Source organism: Myotis yumanensis, unplaced genomic scaffold, assembly GCF_028538775.1.
Source record: "Myotis yumanensis isolate MYYU_CA2020_CCGP unplaced genomic scaffold, mMyoYum1.0.hap1 SCAF_15, whole genome shotgun sequence".
Lineage (NCBI taxonomy): Eukaryota > Metazoa > Chordata > Mammalia > Chiroptera > Vespertilionidae > Myotis > Myotis yumanensis.
The window spans coordinates 40,857,292-40,878,274 of NW_027223766.1; the positions used below are offsets into that span (position 1 = coordinate 40,857,292).

The window sequence follows — 20,983 nt, forward strand, 5'->3', positions numbered from 1 at the left end:
GTTATGGGGCTATAAGTTGTTGTTAGATTTGCCCTTTGATGTGAAGTATACGTTTTTAGTAGGATTAATCAGAGAATACATAGGTTGTGATTGTTCTACCTCTTATTTTTTCCCTAGGTCAAAGTTGAACAGCAACTCGGGGGCAGGGAGAACCTCAAGGCCCGGTAGGACAAGCGACTCCCCATGGTTTCTCTCAGGTTCCGAGACTCTGGGCAGGCTGGCAGGCAACACCCTGGGGTAAGTTGTGGCTGGATGTTGGCATCTATTGGTCTGGGCCAGTGCTCTGAGTGCTTTCACTGTGCTGTCTCGTCTTCAGTATCATTTAGTGATAGGATGAGGAAACTCTCCTGAACTCTACACAGGAGCTCATTGGAGCTCATGATGAGCCACCATAATAAAAATAACCCACACAGGCCGAACCGGTTTGGCTCAGTGGATAGAGCGTCGGCCTGCGGACTCAGGGGTCCCAGGTTCGATTCCGGTCAAGGGCATGTACCTTGGTTGCGGGCACATCCCCACTGGGGGGCGTGCAGGAGGCAGCTGATCGATCTCTCTCATCGATGTTTCTGGCTCTCTATCCCTCTCCCTTCTTCTCTGTAAAAAATCAATAAAATATATTTAAAAAAAAAAAAAAAAAAATAACCCACACAGGCTGGTTACAGTTAACCCAGGTTCTTGACCTTTTAAAAATGTAGTGTTCACATGTGTTTATAATGCCATTTATTATGTCAGTTTTATTATTTAAACATTTCAGTGATACCATTTTGGTTTTGTGACTCATTCTTGGGTTAAAAAAACCTAAGATTTTTTTCTTTCTGGTATCCAAATCTTACAGTTCTTTCTGAATTAACTTAGTGAAGTTTGAAATTCATGTAACTAAATCTTAAAGCCTTTAGTAAAGTTATTTTTGCCTTTTTTTTTTTTTTTAAAAAATTGAGGTATAATTGACATAAATTCAGGTGTACAACATAATGATTCTGTGTTTGTACAGGCAAAGTATTTTTGAGATAATTGTGAGTTTGGATCCAGACCATCACAGTAAAACAAATATTATAATAAAGCGAGTCATATAAATTTTTGTTTTTCCAGTGCATGTGAAAGTAATGCTTACACTATTTTAAGTCTGTTAACTGCAATAGCATTATGTCTGAAAAAATAATGTATGTACCTTAATTAAAAATACTTACTAAAACTGCTTACCATCCTATGAGCCTTTGTAATCTTTGTGCTGGTGGAAGGTCTTGCCTCGACATTGATGGCTGCTGACTGATCAGGGTGGTGGTTGCTCAATATTGGGGAGGCTGTGGCAATTTCTTACACTAAGACAATAGTGAAGTTTGCCACATTGATTGACTCTTCTTCTCATGAACGATTTCTCTGCAGCATGCGATGCTGCTTGATAGTATTTTACCTACAGTAGAACTTTTTCCGAAATTGGAGTCAATTCTCAGATCTTGCTGCTACTTTATCAACTAAGTTTATGTGAAATTCTCAGTTCTTTTCTTATTTTTTCAGTAATTTTCATAGCAACTTCAGGCTCCACTTCTAATTCTGGTTCTCTTGTTATTTCTACCACATCTACGTTTACTTCCTCCAGTGAAGTCTTGAACCCCTCAACCCCTCAATGAGGGTTGGGTTCATCTTCCAAATTTCTGTTAATGTTGCTATTTTGACATTTTCACATAAGTCACAGTTGTTCTTATGGCATCTAGGATGATTAATTCTTTCCCAGACCCACTGGAGGAATCATGACAGCAATAGCCTACGAAATGTATTTCTTAAATAATAAGACCTGAAAGTTGAAATTACTCTTTGACCCATGGGCTGCAGAAGGGATGTTGCATTAGCAGGCATGAAAACAACATTAATCTTGTACATCTCCATCAGAGCTCTTGGGTGACCACAGGTGCATTGTCAATGAGCAGGAATATTTTGATAGGAATCTTATTTTCTGAGCAGTAGGTCTCAACAGTAGGCTTAAAATATTCAGTAACCCGTGTTGTAAACAGATGTGCTGTTATCCACGCTTTGTTCTTCCATTTTAGAGCACAGGCAGAGTAGATTTAACCTGGATCTTAATGGCCCTATGCTTTTGGAATGGGAAATGAACATTTGCTTTGACTTAAAGTCACCAGCTGCATTAGCCTCTAATAAGAGAGTCAGCTTATCCTTAGAAGCTTTGAAGGCAAGCATTGACTTCTCTATAGCTATGTAAGTACTAGATGGCATCTTCTTTCTATGTAAGTAAGGCTGTTTTGTCTACATTGAAAATCTGTTGTTCAGTGTAGCAACCTTCATTAATTATCTCAAATAACCTTCTGGATAACTTGCAGCTTCTACATCAGCCCATGCTGCTTCACATCCTCCTCCAGTGGTCCATTTGTTATAATTGACAAACCTTTATGGATACACCATCACCCACAGTCTGTAGCTGACTGTGCATTCTATGGGTTTGGACAAATTTATAATGTAGTTTCCATTATATAGTATCGTACAGTGCTCTGCCTATTTTATCCTACCCTCATAACCCTTGGCAACCACTGAACGCTTCAGTTTTCAGGAGGTTGTTGGGAGGATAAATGATGATTTTTCCAGACTGTTACATAATTGGAATCATACACTTTGTAGCCTTTCCAGATTCGCTTCTTTCACTTAGTAATATGCATTTAAGTTTCTTCCACGTCTTTTTATGTCTTGGGAGCTCATTTCTTTTTTGTCACGATAAAAGTCCATTGTATGGATACACCATGGTTTACTTATCCATTCTCCTGCTGAAGAACATCTTGATTGCCTCCAACTTTTGGCAGTTGTGACATTGTGTGCAGGTTTTTGTGTGGGCATAAGGCTTTAACTCCTTTGGATAGATACCTAGGAACACAATTACTAGATCGTATGTTGAGTATGCTTAATTTTGTAAGAGCCCAGCAAACTGCCACAGTAGCTGTAGCATTTGTTTTCCCACCAACAAAAGGTGAGAGAGTCCCTGTTCCTCCATACCCCACCAGCATTTGGTGGTGTCCGTGTTCTGGATTTGGGTTATTCTAATAGGTGTATAGTAGTATCTCATTGTTTTAATTTGTATCTTCTTGATGACATGATGATGTAGAGCAATGATGGCGAACCTATGACACGCTTGTCAGAGGTGACACGCGAACTCATTTTTTTGGTTGATTTTTCTTTGTTAAATGGCATTTAAATATATAAAATCAAAATCAAAACTATAAGTCTTTGTTTTACTATGGTTGCAAATACCAAAAAATTTCTATATGTGACACAGCACCAGAGTTAAGTTAGGGTTTTTCAAAATGCTGACATGCCGAGCTCAAAAGGTTCCCTATCCCTGATGTAGAGCATCTTTTCATATGCTTATTTGCCATCTGTTGGGGAGGTATCTGTTAAGGTCTTTGGCCCATTTCCTAATCGGATTTATTTTTTTTCTTACTGTTTTAAGAGTTCTTTGTATATTTTGGATAAAAGTCCTTTATCAGATATATGTTTTGCAAATATTTTCTCTCAGTCTGTGGCTTGTCTTTTCATTCTCTTGATAGTGTCTTTTACAGAGCAGAAGTTTTTAATAATGTTCATTTACCAATTATTTCTTTCACTATGTCTTTTATTTTTTTAAAATATATTTTTATTGATTTCCTAGAGGGGAGGGGAAGAGAGAGAGAGAAACATCAGTGATGAGAATCATGGCTTGGCTGCCTCCTGCACGCCCCCTACTGGAGACCAGGCCTAAAACCTGGGCATGTGCCCTGACCGGAACTGAACTGTGACCTCCTGGTTCATAGGTCCATGCTCAACCAATGAACCAAACCAGCTAGGGTTTATTGTGTCTTTGGTATATCTAAAAAGTCATTGCCAACCCCATGGGCATCTAGATTTCTTATATGTAATCTAGGAGTTTTAAAGTTTTTTGGTTTACAGATAGGTCTGTGATCCATTTTGAGCTTATTTTTGTGAAAGGAGTAGAGTATATTTCTTGATTTATTATTATTTTTTGCATTTGAATGTTCAGTTGTTCCAGCACCATTTGTTAAGAGGCTGTCTTTGCTCCACTGTATTGTTTTTGTTAAAGATCAGTTGACTGTATTTATGGATCTATTTTTGAGCTGTCTGTTATGCGCCATTGATCTTTTTCTTTTTTCTTTTTTCTTACCAGTAACACACTGTCTTGATTACTGTGGTTTCATAATAACTCTTGAAGTTGGGTAGCATAATTCTTCAGCTTTGTTGTTTTTAATATTGTGTTGGCTATTCTTTATCTTTTTCCTTTCCCTATAAATTTTAGAATCAGATTGTTAACACTTGGATTGCGGGAAACGAGTTAAGTCGGCTCGCGTGAATTGCGCGTACTCCGCGGGAGCCGTCTTAACTCGGTTCATATAGATTTGCGGTGGAGTGCGGGAAACGTGTAAACTCGGGCCGATTGTAACTGCGTATTACCAAATATTTGTTTGTTTGCCGTTCACAAAGATACCTACCTGCGTATGCGAACCGTTTCATACCCATTGGGGTAATAGGTATCATAAAAATCCCTTGTAAGTAGAGAACACTTTATGGCGCTGGTCGAGTACAATACCGTTAGGGTACCAATGTATTGTTTTCTCATTTTATAACCGATATCCCTGGATATCTCACCATGCAAAGAGAATAGTTATTGAGAAATACTTCTTGTGTCCGGACGTCTTTAGTTTTGAGTTTTGTGAATATTATTACGTGTTTAAATATTTAAATATATTGTGATAAAGACATTCATATAGAATTTTTTAACCAAATAAAATAAAATCGTTCCGCAAAGTGTTCGCATAATAATTATTTTTTTATATCAGATATCTATCGGAGTACCGCTATTTTCAGTTAGTATTATTTTTATTTGCTTTAACCTAGAATGTCGCAGCATTCAGACTATAGTGATGATGAGTTTTGTGCAGACAAGTTGTCCAATTATTCTTGTGATAGCGATCTTGAAAATGCGAGTACAAGTGATGAAGATTCTAGTGATGATGAAGTAATGGTGCGTCCCAGGACATTGAGGCGACGAAGAATTTCGAGCTCCAGCTCTGACTCAGAGTCAGATATAGAAGGCGGGAGAGAAGAATGGTCGCATGTTGATAATCCACCGGTCTTAGAAGATTTTTTAGGGCATCAAGGATTAAACACAGATGCTGTTATAAATAATATAGAAGATGCCGTGAAATTATTTATCGGAGATGATTTTTTTGAATTTCTTGTAGAGGAGTCAAACAGGTATTATAATCAAAATAGGAATAATTTCAAACTTTCCAAAAAAAGCCTAATGTGGAAAGATATAACCCCTCAAGAGATGAAGAAGTTTTTAGGGTTAATTGTTCTCATGGGACAGGTGCGCAAAGATAGAAGAGATGACTATTGGACCACGGAGCCATGGACGGAGATGCCATATTTTGGTAAAACGATGACGAGAGACAGGTTCCGACAGATATGGAAAGCTTGGCACTTCAATAATAATGCGGATATCGTAAATGAATCAGATAGACTTTGCAAAGTGAGACCAGTACTAGATTATTTTGTGCCTAAATTTATAAATATTTACAAACCTCATCAGCAATTATCACTAGATGAAGGGATCGTACCTTGGAGGGGAAGATTATTCTTTAGGGTATATAATGCTGGCAAGATCGTTAAATATGGAATATTGGTTCGTTTGTTGTGCGAAAGTGCTACAGGATATATCTGTAACATGGAAATTTATTGCGGCGAAGGAAAGCGATTATTGGAAACGATACAAACAGTAGTGTCTCCATACACTGATTCGTGGTACCATATATATATGGACAATTATTATAATAGCGTCGCAAATTGTGAAGCACTTATGAAAAACAAATTCAGAATATGTGGAACAATCCGGAAAAATCGAGGTATACCTAAAGATTTTCAAACAATTTCTTTGAAAAAAGGTGAAACAAAATTTATAAGGAAAAATGATATATTGTTACAAGTGTGGCAATCAAAAAAGCCTGTATACCTGATTTCTTCGATTCATTCTGCGGAGATGGAAGAAAGTCAGAATATTGACAGAACATCAAAAAAGAAAATTGTCAAACCGAATGCACTCATTGACTACAATAAACATATGAAAGGTGTTGACCGGGCCGACCAATACCTTTCATATTGCGGAGGACGGTCAAATGGACAAAAAGGTTGGCAATGTATATGATAAATTGCGCATTATTTAATTCTTATGCAGTTTACAAATCAGTGAGGCAAAGAAAAATGGGTTTTAAAATGTTTTTGAAACAAACAGCTATCCACTGGTTGACGGATGATATTCCAGAGGACATGGACATTGTTCCAGACCTTCAACCAGTACCGTCTACTTCTGGAATGCGGGCTAAACCACCGATGGACATGAGAAAGCATACGTTACAGGCAATTGTCGGAAGTGGAAAAAAGAAAAACATTTTGAGAAGGTGTCGCGTATGTTCCGTTCATAAATTGCGCAGTGAGACACGCTACATGTGCAAATTTTGCAATATACCTCTACATAAAGGGGCGTGTTTTGAAAAATATCATACGCTAAAAAACTATTAATTTCTATTTGTTTTGATTTATTATGAAAATTTTATTTTAAACTTTAAAAATATGTGTATATTTTTAGGTAATAAGTATTTTTTGGGTTTTTCGTATTTAGTTTATATATATCGAATTATTTATGTACTGAATAGATAAAAAAAATGTCTGTGATTGAATAAATTTTCATTTTTTACACAAGAAACCGAAAATTTCATTTCAATCGAACCCATACTTCAAAAGATATAGGCATTTTAAACTAACTCTGATTTTGCGCGGGAAACCTAAATAATTGCCCGCGCCATCTTATATTTTGGCGGGAAATTCACCCGACACCGTAGTGTTAATATCCACAACACTACTTACTGGGAATTTGTTTTTTATGCTTGATTTTAGTCCACTGATGAATTTTTGCCCTAACTGTTTCTGTTGTGTTGGACAAATAGTGATTTTTTTAAAAATCCACCATTCCTTTTATATGTATTAATTGGAATTCTACCATAAGGAAGAGCTTTCCATCGACCATTTTTAAAAATTCTGTTCTATTATGTTCTTCTTTGATCATTTATATCCTTGTGGTCTCATGAATATTTTGTTTTATAGTTTATAATCCATTACTATTATTTATTATGTTGCTCAAATTGTCCTAGATCAGTGATGGCGAACCTGTGACACGCGAACTCATTTTTTTGGTTGATTTTTCTTTGTTAAATGGCATTTAAATATATAAAATAAATATCAAAAATATAAGTCTTTGTTTTACTATGGTCGCAAATATCAAAAAATTTCTATATGTGACACGGCACCAGAGTTAAGTTAGGGTTTTTCAAAATGCTGACACGCCAAGCTCAAAAGGTTCACCATCACTGTCTTAGATTTAAATCCTCTTCTCTTTATAAAACTTCTATATAACCAATTATAATAGGATGTGTAAAGAAGGACTCAAATACAGCGGTGGAATTTAATTACTTGGCTAATAAAATATTCAACAAATATAATAAAATATAGTACGTTTAAGCTTGAATAAAACCTTGGTAGACCTACTCCAAAGAAGATTAGGGCTAATTGTAAGACTTTGAGCCCTGGCTGTTTTGCTCAGTAGTTAGGGTGTCAGCCCTCAGACCAAAGAGTCTTGGGTTTGATTCCCGGTCAAGGGTGGTCAAGGGTATATACCCCAGTTGTAGGTTTTCCCCCCACTCCTGGTCAGGGTGCATGCAGGATGCAGGAGGCAACCAATTGATGTGTCTCTCTCATGTCAGTTTCTCTCTCTCTCTCTCTCTCTCTCTCTCTCTCTCTCCTCCTCCTCCTCCTCCTCCTCCTCCTCCTCCTCCTCCTCCTCCTCCTCCTCCTCTCTCCCACTCAGTTTGAAAAGCAATGGAAAAAATACCCTCAGGTGAAGATTTAAAAAAAAAAAAGACTTTGAAAATGCAGAGACTCAGTAATTTTTGAGTTTCCCCTTACCCATCTTTGCCCACATCCCCCCCCCCCACTCACACACACACACATACGTGTGCGCACATGCACACTCCAGAACAAACTGTGTAAAATTTCTTTTGCATTGGGTCCATGAATTGGAATATTCAGAAATGTCACAGTGCCCACTGACAACTCATTGTGAGTCATTGTTTGCCTCACTTGTAGATGTTTACAAAGTGAACACACTTAAGCGCTGATTGTTTCTCTTAACCTCTATGAAAAGTCTTCTCTGATGGTGAAATTGTAATCAGGCTATTTTGTAAATAAAGAAATTACATAGAGTCAAAAGTATTTTCTTTCATAATAATTTTTTCCTTGAGTTGTGTAGTTTCCCTCCCCCCCTTTTTGTGTTGATTATAATAAACTTGAAAGAAGTTTGCAATTTATAATTTGTAATAGAGCATCTAGGACAGGTAGATCTTGAGTCTACAAAGAGAACTTTTACCCGCAAATTTATCAAATGCAGTCAAATATGACAGATCATCCCCAAAGACCGTTGTCCCCAGTCTGTATCTTAGGAGTTGTGGCTTGTTCCCTTTGGGTTTAGAGAGGTGTCGCGAGTCAGGACGTGAGTGGTCTCTGTATTTGAGAACTGCATTGGAAAGATTTGGGGGTAATTGGTACTGTATTTTTCTTTTCATCAGAATGGATAATTGAGAATTGATCATTTATTTTACTCATAGGAATGCATAGCAGTCAAAATGTATGGGACTTTTTAAATATATTTAATATATTGGTGTTTTTACTAATTGGCAGGTTTGTGTGCTAAAGATTTCTAGTTGTTGCTGTTATATTGTTTACTCAAATTTATCCTGGGAGATATTTCAAAAAACTAGATATTCTTATTAAACTCATTTCAAACCAGGTTATGTAAGCGTAAGAACTCCAAGTGTATTTGGAGCGGAGAGAGGATTTATTTGTATTCAAGAGTAAATTTAAAATGGAGATATTAGTATCTAAAAGTCTCTTTATTCTGTTATTTGTTACTAGAGGCCCAATGCACGAAATTCATGCTCAAAAGTAGGCCTTCCTCCCACCCCACCCCCTGCTGCCCGCACTGGCTTCTCTCCGACCTCTGGCAGGCACCTGGGACCTGGGCTTCCCTCGCAGCCCCAGCTTCGTCCAGAAGGACCTCTGGTCTAATTAGCATATTATGCTTTTATTATTATAGGTCACTGGACATAATAGGTGATAGGTATAAGCTGCTTAAACTATCATATTCCTTTTGAAATTTAATCTGAGCTAATAATTTCTACAGGATTTGAAATGTAAGAGCCAAGCCAGGTCAACATAATTGTAAATAGTTGAAGCTGACTAGGTTGGTAAGATAGTAGGTAGTAGAGCTCTGACAAACTAGGTGGGTGCCCTATTTTAAAAAGAGATGATCAGCCCTAGCTGGTTTGGCTCAGTGGGCCTGCGGACTCAAGGGTCCCAGGTTCGATTCTGGTCAAGGGGTGTGCCTTGGTTGCGGCCACATCCTCAGTGGGGGGTGTGCAGGAGGCAGCTGGTTGATGTTTCTCTCTCATCAATGTTTCTAGCTCTCTATCCCTCTCCCTTCCTCTCTGTAAAAAATCAATAAAATATATTTTAAAAAAATAAAAAGATGATCAGCTGACTATTACTATAGGGTAATTGTTGCCAAATACAAATTCCAATGGCCCACCCCCCTCTTTTTGTCCTTAGAAAAGCTGCAGATCTGGATTTTTATGTTAAATCTCCTGATTTAAATGTTGGAACTAATTAATATTTTTATTTAAATAAATATGCGTGCACGCACACACAGGCACACGCATACCAATCACACATCTACAGTGTGTGTGACTATATAGTGTGTGTAATATACACTCGGATCTGTTTGTGTATGTATATCCTCTTTTAAATAACTTCTTTTAGAATAGGTTTAAATTAACAGAAAAATTACAAAGATAGTATCGAGAGTTCCCATATACCCTACACTCAGTTTTTACTCTTATTAACATCTAACATTAGTATGGTGCATTTTTTTCAGTTAACGTATACGTACTGATACATTATTATTAATTGGAGGCCTAAGGTTATTCACATTTCCTGAGTTTTCCCCTAATGTCCTTTTTGTGATCTAGGATCCCATTCAGGGCACCACATTATATTTAGTCATCGTTTTTCCTTAGGCTCCTCTTGTCTGACACTTTCTCAGACTTTCCTTATTTTTGATGATGTATATACCTTTTTAACCAACCAACCAATCAGGTGTATGGACAAGACTTGGCTCATGTAGCCCATGTAGATGTCAAATCCTTTCTAAGAGTAATTACCCTTGGTCAAGTTGGTTAAGAGTGCTAAATACTATTGAACAATGTATTATCTTTGCAAATGAATGTTTTATTCCATGCAAAGCACTTCGAGTCCTAAACTCTGAATTTTACTTTTTGTGTGACTGTGTTGGTAGTTACGTCTGATGTGTCCTTCATGCAGAGGTGAGATGTGTGCTATAACTCGCTTTAGAGTTGTGGCTAGATTATTTGGTATGTGGATCCTTTAAAATATATTTTAAAGATACAAAAGTATGGTGTTTACTAGTATCTTTCTAAAGGGTGGCTTTATATATAAACATTTTTTAAAAATTGGAAGTGTTATTATAAAGCTCAGTACTATTTTGTTCTATCAAAAGACTACCATATGATATCAGTTAGACAGCTTTCTCTTAGCTTAAGAGAATGAAAATGAGATCTGAAGTGATCTTTTCAGAATGAGTGTATAAACTGATAATTCTCTAAATTATCCTATTTTAGAAGTCGCTGGAGTTCTGGAGTAGGTGGAAGTGGAGGAGGATCCTCTGGTAGGTCGTCAGCTGGAGCACGAGATTCCCGTCGACAGACTCGAGTGATTCGGACAGGACGGGATCGAGGGTCTGGGCTTTTGGGCAGTCAGCCCCAGCCAGTTATTCCAGCCTCCGTCATCCCCGAGGAGCTGATTTCACAGGTATGGCCCTTGTAGAACACTTAACATAAGGATGAGGTTTAACTGAATATAGTGAGTTATAGTTATGACTCGTATCATGAATTGTGAAATACTGTTCTCCTATATTGATCCTAGAAAGATGATTTTGAGAAAGAATTTAATCAAAGGGGAATTAGGATAACACTCTTTTCATTTCAGGCCCAAGTTGTTTTACAAGGCAAATCCAGAAGTGTCATTATTCGGGAACTTCAGCGAACAAATCTCGATGTAAACCTTGCTGTAAATAATTTACTTAGCCGGGATGATGAAGATGGAGATGATGGGGATGACACAGCCAGCGAATCCTACTTGCCTGGAGGTTGGTGGATCACCATCATGGTTTTGTCATCTCTGAAGGGAAAGGCTGTTTTTAAACTGGGGAATAGAATTTTAAAGTACAATGAGTATTCTGACTTTAATATCCAAGGTGGTAGATATTTCTCCCTAGAGTGTTTTTTAGTTTTTGTTTTTAATCCTCACCTGAGGATAATTTCCCATTAATTTTCAGAGAATGTGGAAGAGAGAGAGAAAGACAGAGAAATATTGATGTGAGCGAAACATCAGTTAGTTGCCTCCTGCACATACCCCGACCAGGGCACGGGCTAGGAAGAAGCCTGCAACTGAGTTACGTGCCCTTGGCTGGAATCGAACCCATGACCCTTCGGTCCTCAGGCCGATACTCTATCCACTGAGCCAAACCGGCTAGGGCCCTGTAGTGTTTTTTTGTTTGTTTGTTTTTTAATTACAAATTCTTTTTTAAGGAAAAATGGGGAAATGTCTTCTCAGTGTACATGTGTTTGGTCCCAGTAAAGAAATGGATGTCTGTGCATGGCTTTATCACTGGCTCACAAATGACTCTGGACTTTTGTTTTTTGATGCCCTTATTACTGAATATGTCTTAACTGCATTTAAATTTTGACTGTATTATCTCTGTGATGTCACAAGTATCTTAAGAAATCTTATTTTCTTGTGATTATTTAGTAGGTAGCACCAGTAAGCAGACATGCAGTTGATGTTCCTTAAAATATTTGTTAAGAATGTTCACTTTATTTCCTAGGCAGTGACTGCTTTTTTTCTCTCAAGTTATGTCAGTCAGTTCCTGATTTTAATCTGTTTTAATTTGCAGAGATCTTTCGATGGTCTGCAGGTGTTTTCTCTATATCTGCTTCATTTTTATTTGTTTCTGTTTTGTAGAGGATCTTATGTCTCTTCTTGATGCTGACATTCATTCTGCCCACCCAAGTGTCATTATTGATGCGGATGCCATGTTTTCTGAAGACATTAGCTATTTTGGTTACCCTTCATTTCGTCGCTCATCACTTTCCAGGCTAGGCTCATCTCGAGGTAATTTTGCATTTCTTTGTGACTATTGGCTGGCTGTATGGAGAGCGAGTGATAAAATTTGCTGTATTTGTTAATATTACAGTAGATGAAAGAATTACTTATTAGTTTTTTTGGATGCTTTGGCATTAAAACTAGTTATTTTTTATTTTGAAGAGCCACAATACTTTGGAGATGATTATATCTACTTTGGAATGCTCATCAAGGGTTACGACTGTATTTTTAAATAGGATTATGGATTCTGAACTAAAAGCAGAATTCTACTTTATAGTGACATGCAGCATTCAGAAAACAAATCTCTTTAGTTTATTTGATTAAATTAAAGTGATTATTCTGTTAATTTTAAATCCTGGTTAAATGAAAGAGTGAAAAAACTTCTTAGGAAGGGATTGGCCAATTATAAATACAGAAATGTTTAGCTTAATGAAATGCTATTTTAAGAAGGTATAATAGAGCTTAGAAAGAAGATTTTGAAATCATACAAATATAGGACTTTGTCTATGTTGGTATAGATTTAGTTTGCATTTTAATTTTGTTAAATGTTTTTACTTTCCAGAATGTAAAACTGCTTGATTTAATAACAATCAGCTATATAATTTACCGATCATTAATAAATTGAAGAAGTTGCCATATTATATTAAGCTCTTGCTGCAAATATTTAGTACTTAAAACCAGTTTTAAAAGGACAAACCTATGATTTTTTAAACATACTGAACCTATTATGTAATAGCTTTAAAGAAATTTAAATGCATACTTTACTACCTTAAATGCATCAAGTACTGAGTTTTAAAATATTCAGTACCTAACACAAATAACCCTTGTAAATTTCTCCCTTTACTTTATGTCATTCTATGTCATAGTAGGCATTACTTTTAATTTGAACCATGTGAAATTGCTGGTACTTGCTGATTTTTGACCTGCATTGGTGGCAGTTTGAATGGATCAAATTAATTTTGTTTTTAATCTTTCTTATCAAAAACTTGGAGCTGCAAAAACTGGTTAGAGAATTTGTAGTCAATTGTAGGGAAAGCATTTGTAAGATACGAAAATTTTTTTATAAAGATTCTTAAAAATAAAAGCCTGTCTGGTTTCTTAAAAATTTCAAAATTACACTTATTCATAAAAATCCAGCCTATAAATTACTCTTAACTAGGCCTTGGATTATGAAAAGTTTTTTAGTTAATATTAATAGATTTAATCATTTCAAGGTTTTTCCTGTATGTATAGTTGTTTTTTTTTAAATAACAGAAAACATTCTAACAAATACTTTTGGTTTACATATGTATCTAACATGTTGAAATTCTAATTTATGCACATTTCTAATAAATAAATAAAAAGTTATGATAAGCATTTTTAATGAAAGCCCAAAATTTTAAATTCCATTTAAAAAATCTGTAGCAGTTTAAAGTAATTCTGCTATAAAAACATGTTGGGATTCAAAAAAGTCTGCCTCTACAGAGTTTTTAAAAATACTAGTTTATTATTTTTATACTTTCACTTGAAAGAGTTAATGTTTTGAATGTTGCATGTCAGGCTTATTAGAAATACATTTACATTTAATTTTTGTGAGTAGATAAACTGCTGTTAGTTGCATCCTGAAGGGTCTTTACTAGAGAGTGGCTTACTTTTATCCCACTGGTGTGACCCAATTGCATACCAGTTCTCCTTCTTCCCTTAGAGAGAGACTCTGAGCTGTTGCGTGAACGTGAATCCGTTTTACGTTTACGTGAACGAAGGTGGCTTGACGGAGCCTCATTTGATAATGAAAGGGGCTCTACCAGCAAGGAAGGAGAGCCAAACTTGGATAAGAAAAACACACCTGTTCAAAGTCCAGTGTCTCTAGGAGAAGATTTGCAGTGGTGGCCTGATAAGGTATTTGGAAAAAAATCCCCACCCTTTCCATTTAAATAGATTCCTGATAACTACCCTTCTTCCCCCTCCACACCCCCCCAAAAAGGATTCTATTTTATTTCAGATTATTGTACTATTATTAATAAAACACACACACACACACACACAGTGTTATTTTTGTTTTGTTTTAAGAAGTAAGTAGTTTTCTCAGTGGCTAGAGCATTGGCCTGAGCACCAAAAGGTGTTTGGTTCAATTCCCGGTCAAGGGCATGTACCCGGGTTGCACATGTGGAAATAACCAATCGACTCTCTCACATCAGTGTTTCTCTTTCTCTCCTTCTCTTCCTCTCTCCATTCCATTCTCTCCAAAAAATCAATGGGAAAATATCCTTGGGTGAGGATTAAAAAAGAAAAAAATATATGTATGTATTTATGTATGCATGCATGCATGCATGCATGTAGGGTATCTTTATTTGGCATTACATGAGTAGTAGTAACGGTGTTTCAGTGGTGCAGTTTTTTTTCTACTTAAAGTAAATCAGAATGGTAATTCTAGGTAATAAATCAGCCTTCTGTTTTAGAACTCTTTTTCTGGTGATAATTATACCTGTAACTGATGGTATATCACTAATAAGATTTGTTTTATAACGTCACGTGGACCCTGGTTTTTGCAGGGCACGTTTGTGGTCATTTGGATACAAGCATGCATGGGAGGGCAAGATCCGGGATCTGTTTTTCTCCGACTAGTTAGCTGTCCCTAGATGGCAGTGAATGCGGCAGCCTCTGTGCTTTAAATGCTGTGGGCGACAAACAGGCTGAACTGTAATGCCCTGGAGGAGTTCTGCCACTGGAGAGGCTCCATGTATAGGCTGTTAGAGAGCAGCCAGGATTTGTTAAGGTGATTTGAGTCTTTAAGAGCCCACCACTGCCACTAGTGATGCACCCTGTTGATGGTGTGTGGGTTTCATTGTCATAAGTGATGGGTGATTCATCTTCAGAGGGTCCTATCGGAAGCCGTAGGTTTTCACCTCTTTTGGGGTGCTGCTTCTTATTTCCAGAAACAGTTGGGTAGGAAATGTTCATAAGTAGAAATAAAAGAAGATAAGAATTTTGAGGTTCAACTCTAGCAGATAAGGAGTTTCTGATAAGGATTTCTTTTCTTTCTTTGAAGTTGATTTTGGAATATTAAAGGAAAATATTATCTAACCATTTTTCATAGTTATTATGAATCTTGACATAGTTCATTTATTTTCTTCAGTATTCAGCTCATGTAGAAAACTTGAATGTAAGAAGGAGCATGAATTTTAATCAGTCTCTTTGTAAGCAAAAGGTTATTCTGGTTTCCTTGGCAGCTGACAGATTTTCCCTGAGTTGAATTCTTTTACTTATTTCCATAAAACTAGAAATTTCCAAAGTTTAACTTTCACTTCATATGATAGAAGGTGATTTAAACCATGGGCTTTCTTTTTGTTTGTATGGTACATTGTTCTGCGTTTCCTATTTCTCTTGCCTGCATCATATTAGAGCTGTGTCTGCATATTGGCAGGGAGTCAAGAAGACTCACAATCTTATTTTCACAGTGCCATCGCATACATATTAGTCTAAGCTTCTTTATCATTTATTATTTTTGATTAATGAAAGTATTTTGAATTGTACAAATTTAGCAAAGTTTTCCTCTGGCCAGTGTACCCATTGTTAGATTTAGCCAGTGATTTGCCTTTACTGGTAGGCATGTTTTTAGGCACAACTTGTTTTCAGAGATAGTTACTAAGTGCATCATGAAATCTTGATACTGCACAGACCTTTCTTAGTATATTTCCTTGGTTTGTTTAGACATTGACTGGAGGAGAAATAGCAGTATGTGAAACAAGATGTAGCTTAGCTATACTTTTCTTTCTTACTAAACACCTAATTTAAAATATTGTCACTGAAAAAGAACCCCTTTTTATTAGTTTATGATTGACAGACATCAGAAATTTTAATTCAGGGAAAGAAAACAGCTTAAGCCTAATCAAACTATTAAGCATTATCAATTATCGACAAATACCAGTAGATAATTGTTTGCAGGGCTGGGTACTACATTCAGAAAGACAGCATAGAGTTATTTATTGAAGGGTAAAAAGACCTTGCCTTCAGGTAACTTTAGGGCAACATTCAAAGCTATCATAAGGGAGCATAGGGTGAATCCCATATGAAGGATCAGGCAACATGCTGGACCATAATGGTCCTTCAAAATTGGGACAATGATTCCCGAGGAGTAGAAGTTTTGCGGGGAAGGCTTCATGAGGTAATGGAGAGAGAGTTGGATCGTTCAGGGAGATGTCAGCATGCACTACTGGGAAGCAGTGTATCTATCTGTCTGACTGTCTTGGAAGCAGTGTGTCTATCTGTCTGTCTGTCTGTCTTTCTAAAAATATGCATCCCAGCTTATTTTAGATTATAAGTTTGGTTAGTACCCATAGTTGTTTTTTTTTTTGTTTTTTTTTAGTTAGGGTGCAATTCCATTGGTGTATTATCTGGATTAGTACTGACTTTCCCACCACCCACGTAGAAGAACAGCTACTTCAAAATTTTACCATTTTGTAGGCTAGTAAACTTCCTTTAAAGGTGGAATATTCTCTTTTCTTTAAGCCGTTATAGTATAATCTTGAGCTGAAAAATGTTTGAGATAAACTTAAACTTCATTTCCATGAATTATCCTTTCAGTTAAAAGTCAAAACTAGTATTAAAGCATACTTGAAATTTATCATAGGATGTTGAAAATTTCATGAAGACAGAGGTGTGAGGGTAATTAAATCAGTTTTAATTGAATGTGATAGGTTTCTTGCGTAAGTGTTAGGGTGAGAATTTTGTAGGAAGGCAGAAAAATGATATTAATACTTTCAAGTAGGTACAGTAATAAAATTAGATTCAAAAGGCTTTGGGGAGTCCCAGGAGGCCACACAGAGTAATTACTAAAAGTGTGGACTCTGCAGCCAGATTTCTGGAGTTTATATCCTGCCTCTGCCACTTACTGGTTGTGGTCAAATTCTAGAACCTCCCTGGGACTTTGTTTTTTTGTCTATGAGATGAGGATAATAATGGTTTTTATTTTATGGGATTTTCATTAGACTTAAATGAATTCATATAAGTAAAGTGTAAAGACCAAGGTTATGGCAAGGTCCTGCTCTACAAAGAAAGAGGAAGTTGCTGCAGGTCATGGAGAGTGAGAGAGTTATGTAGTGGGTGATGTAATTATTAATTACAATAATAATTTAGCATAATAGGACATTAAAAGGCAGTCTATATGCAACAAAGTAAGAAGTGGAGGGAGTGTTTCACGTCTGTGCCTTTAAATCCAGGCCCTGACGTAAAAACTAGCCAAGTTTATACTGGTTTCTGATTGGTATTACCAAAAGTATCAACTTTCTTATTATGCTCTCCCCCCCCCCCCCCCCCCATCAGTCCCCTTTCCTCCCTCCCAGCACTTTTTTCTCTCCCCTATTCCTGCCCCTCCCTCTCTTGGCTTATTGTACTTTACATTTCTGGAAATAGCTTTGATAATTCAGTTACTTCAATGAGAACATGAAATTTCTCAAAGTAGGTGATTATCTAACATGGCTCCATTTTCACTTCTCAGCCCCCCCCCCCCCCCCCCCAATATTTTCAGATTAGAAATTTAGTTCTGTGTTGCACATTGTAATCAAATATGTGTAACTATATGTGAATGTGTAAATTGTAGCTATATATGTATTTTTACCAATCTAAAGTGACTTATTCGCAAGGGGGAAAATGCAATTATAGAAACAAAGACTTAAAAGTAGAATGCAAAGATAAGAGCAGTGTAATAAATGTTGAAGGGAGAGGAAGGAGAAAAATTACACAGAAATCCATGCTAAGTAATTCTGCTGAAGCTGAACATAGAAGTTTCACTTGTGCCCTATCACAGAACACATCCCTTCTTTCCAGCAAGCTCGCAGAGAGGAGCTTGGTGAGAGTTGTGTGGTGGTGATGAAGAAACAGACTGAATCAGCAAGGCAGTACTGTTAATTTGCGGTCATGTCCCTGCTGTTCTGGATCTATTTTTACATAGTCTAGGGGAAATGAGAACATTTAATCCCACCAGCCTTTTGAATTACAGAGTTGTATGTAATATAGTCGCAGTTTCTTTGAATGGTGTTGAGAGGAAATAGCTCCATAACGTTTGGCTCCTTACTTAAGCTATTTGGAGCAGCCTCCTTGTTGGAACCAATTGATCAAACTCAGTCATATTGCTTCCCCTGCAGGGTTCCAGATGTGGAAACTGGTGGGAGAGGTCTTTGTTGTTGTTTTTAATTGACACTGGAAAGTTTCCAGGATAACTGTTACAAGTTAGCTAGGTGTGTCACAAATGTCTTACCTAATAATAGACAAACATGTAAATTGACTGTACCTTCCCTACGCCAACCAGCCAATCAGGAGAGTATGCAAATTAACCTAACAAAGATGGCGGTTAATTTGCATACATAGACTCCAAGTGGTGGAGCAAAGCCTCACAGCCCCGGGGCCGGCTCCAGCTGGAGCCCGGCCAGAGCGAAGGCGTGAGTGCCGGGTGCCGGAGGAAAACCGGTGCCAGTAGCCAGGGGAAAGGAAGGCCTATTGCACGAATCTCTTCGTGCAACAGGCCTCTAGTAATTTAATAATGAAATAAGAGCAAAAAGAGAAATGGTCCTGAAAAGGAACTGAAGGCAGGCAGAGGATCCTCTGGAAAAGTAGGGAGGCAGGTAGAACTGATGGTGAATAAGGACAGATGACCAAATGGCACTATAGCCTGTGTTGTATTCCATCTGTTTCAACCATAATACATAGTACGTTGCTTTTGGAGCTCAACTTACTGGGAAGACTAGTGTTTGCTAATAGTAGGAAAATTAAAATAAAAAAGATGAAAACCAAGTTTTGTGGGGAGAAATTTAGGAATAGAAAGGCCAACTTTTTCAAAATATAAATTACTAAATATAGATGAGTAGGAGTTCATGTTACTGGGCTGACCTTTTTTTTTTTTAAACATTTTGGCCAGGAGTTCATTTCCATCATATTTTTTAAGTTGTCCCTCTTCCTTTGGGGAAGAATTTTTAATTTGATTGATGACTCACTTATTGCTATCCAGACAGTTGTAAATTTTCTAATTAGATTCAACCTCTAATGATTTGATTTTTGTTAAATAGAGCTAAACTACTCATCGTTATGGAAACAATGCATATTCACCTTTCCAGTCGGGTTGAAGCAGGCCCCCAACTTGTTCAGAAGCAGCTGTTGTCTGTCATTAAAACAAGAAAAGCACTGTTTTCTATGACATTGTGAAAATGAGGGAGCTAAAACACTGTTCCCTTGTGTGTATTGGATGGTTTTGTATTTCTCTACCTACAATATAAAACAGGCAGGAAGCAGTCATTGATTTTTCCATTGTCTTCCCTTGGTTGGTGGTTGTCCCATCATCCACATATGTCCATAGTGGGTTTTCAGGACCTTCAGGGTTCAGTTGGCTCACTCAGGGCTTATCATCCTGGGGAATGTTGCCTCACCCTTGAAGGATACAGGCAAGTCAGTTCTGGGGGGGCCTGGTGCGTCATGCTTTTATCACAGGGATGGTTTGCTCAGATTGCACTGCTCTGGTAAGGCATTGACTTGTTTCATTTGTTTATGCAATTGTCAGTGTCTTCCTACTATGTGCCACGTGCCAAGCTGGCCTTTGGGAATATAGAAGTGAAGACAGTATGATTTTCCCCTGGAAACTTAGTGGGGAAGACAAACATTCAAATACCACATAATGTATTCACAGTGTGATCAGTGATACACTGAAGGTGAGGATACAGTGCCTCGGGCCCAGAGGGGAAGAACTAATAGTACATGAGAGATTTGGCAAAGACTTGCAGAGAAGAAGATATTTAAGCAGCATTTTTAAGATTAAGTAGGTGTTGACTAAGATGCAGAAGCATTTCAAACCTATCGAGCATGGGCCAGAGTCATGAAAGGTCACCGTGTGTTTGGTAACAATGAGAATTCGGAGTTGCTGCTTTGTAGCAGGGAGGAGAAGAGTAAGATGGAGCAAGACCACAGGGCCCTAAACACCTGGCCACGAAATTAGGATGTTGCTCTGCACTCCCCAGGACGTCAGTTGAGTTCTTGGAGAAGTTATCTGATGAGATAGGTGGGATTTTGTGTTGTTTATTTTTAAAGAGATGAACATTTTTGGCATTGAGGGAGAAAGAGAGGAATAGGAAAAATCTAGAGTCAGTTAAGAGACTGATAGAATTGTTAAAGAAAGGAACTGTGAGGGCCTCAAGCAAAGCAGTGACCATGGTAGAGAGGAAAGGAAGAATTTGAGAGGAATCTGAGACAAATGTGCCACTGGTCCACTAGTCATTAGGTTGTTGAAAGACGGGGGGAGGAGGAGGAGGAGGAGGAGGAGGAGTGGTGAAGAGAGTGCCCAGAAGGGGTGGTGATGTCATTTGTTTAGATGGGGACTGCGGGAGATAGGCAGCTGTGGAGGAGCTGATGGCTTTGCTTGGCAGTGTTACAGTACTTCAGGCATCCAGGTAGAGAGCTCCTCCAGGTTAGAAAAAGGAGGTTCACATGTTTAAAAGCATGGTGCCCCAGTGGATGCAGTCATTTAGGCTGAGGGTGGAACATAATTGGAATAAAGAGACAAAGACAGAATCTGGGGCAGGGAGTGCTTGGTAGTGCGAAGGAGAAAATAGTCACGAAGATCGGAGGAAGACCAATAGAAAGTGGTTACCTGTAAGTAGGGAAGAGAAGAGGTTCCAGA

General features: G+C 37.5%; 1 protein-coding gene across 12 annotated transcripts in view; it reads left to right on the top strand.

Annotated features, from left to right (window-relative positions):
- Positions 1-20,983, top strand: part of UBR5 (ubiquitin protein ligase E3 component n-recognin 5) — a 138,950-nt gene that overhangs the window by 46,554 nt on the left and 71,413 nt on the right. For 10 of the 12 annotated variants that reach the window (XR_011468255.1, XM_070392399.1, XM_070392400.1 and 7 more), the window contains exons 5-9: positions 118-237; positions 10,800-10,989; positions 11,167-11,326; positions 12,202-12,351; positions 14,009-14,220. Coding sequence is in view for 11 of the 12 variants with exons in the window: in XM_070392399.1 (XP_070248500.1) it covers positions 118-237; positions 10,800-10,989; positions 11,167-11,326; positions 12,202-12,351; positions 14,009-14,220 (832 nt within the window). In the remaining variant the exon portion in view is untranslated. The remainder of the gene's footprint in view (positions 1-117; positions 238-10,799; positions 10,990-11,166; positions 11,327-12,201; positions 12,352-14,008; positions 14,221-20,983) is intronic. The other 2 variants (XM_070392393.1, XM_070392394.1) reach the window with 1 other exon arrangement.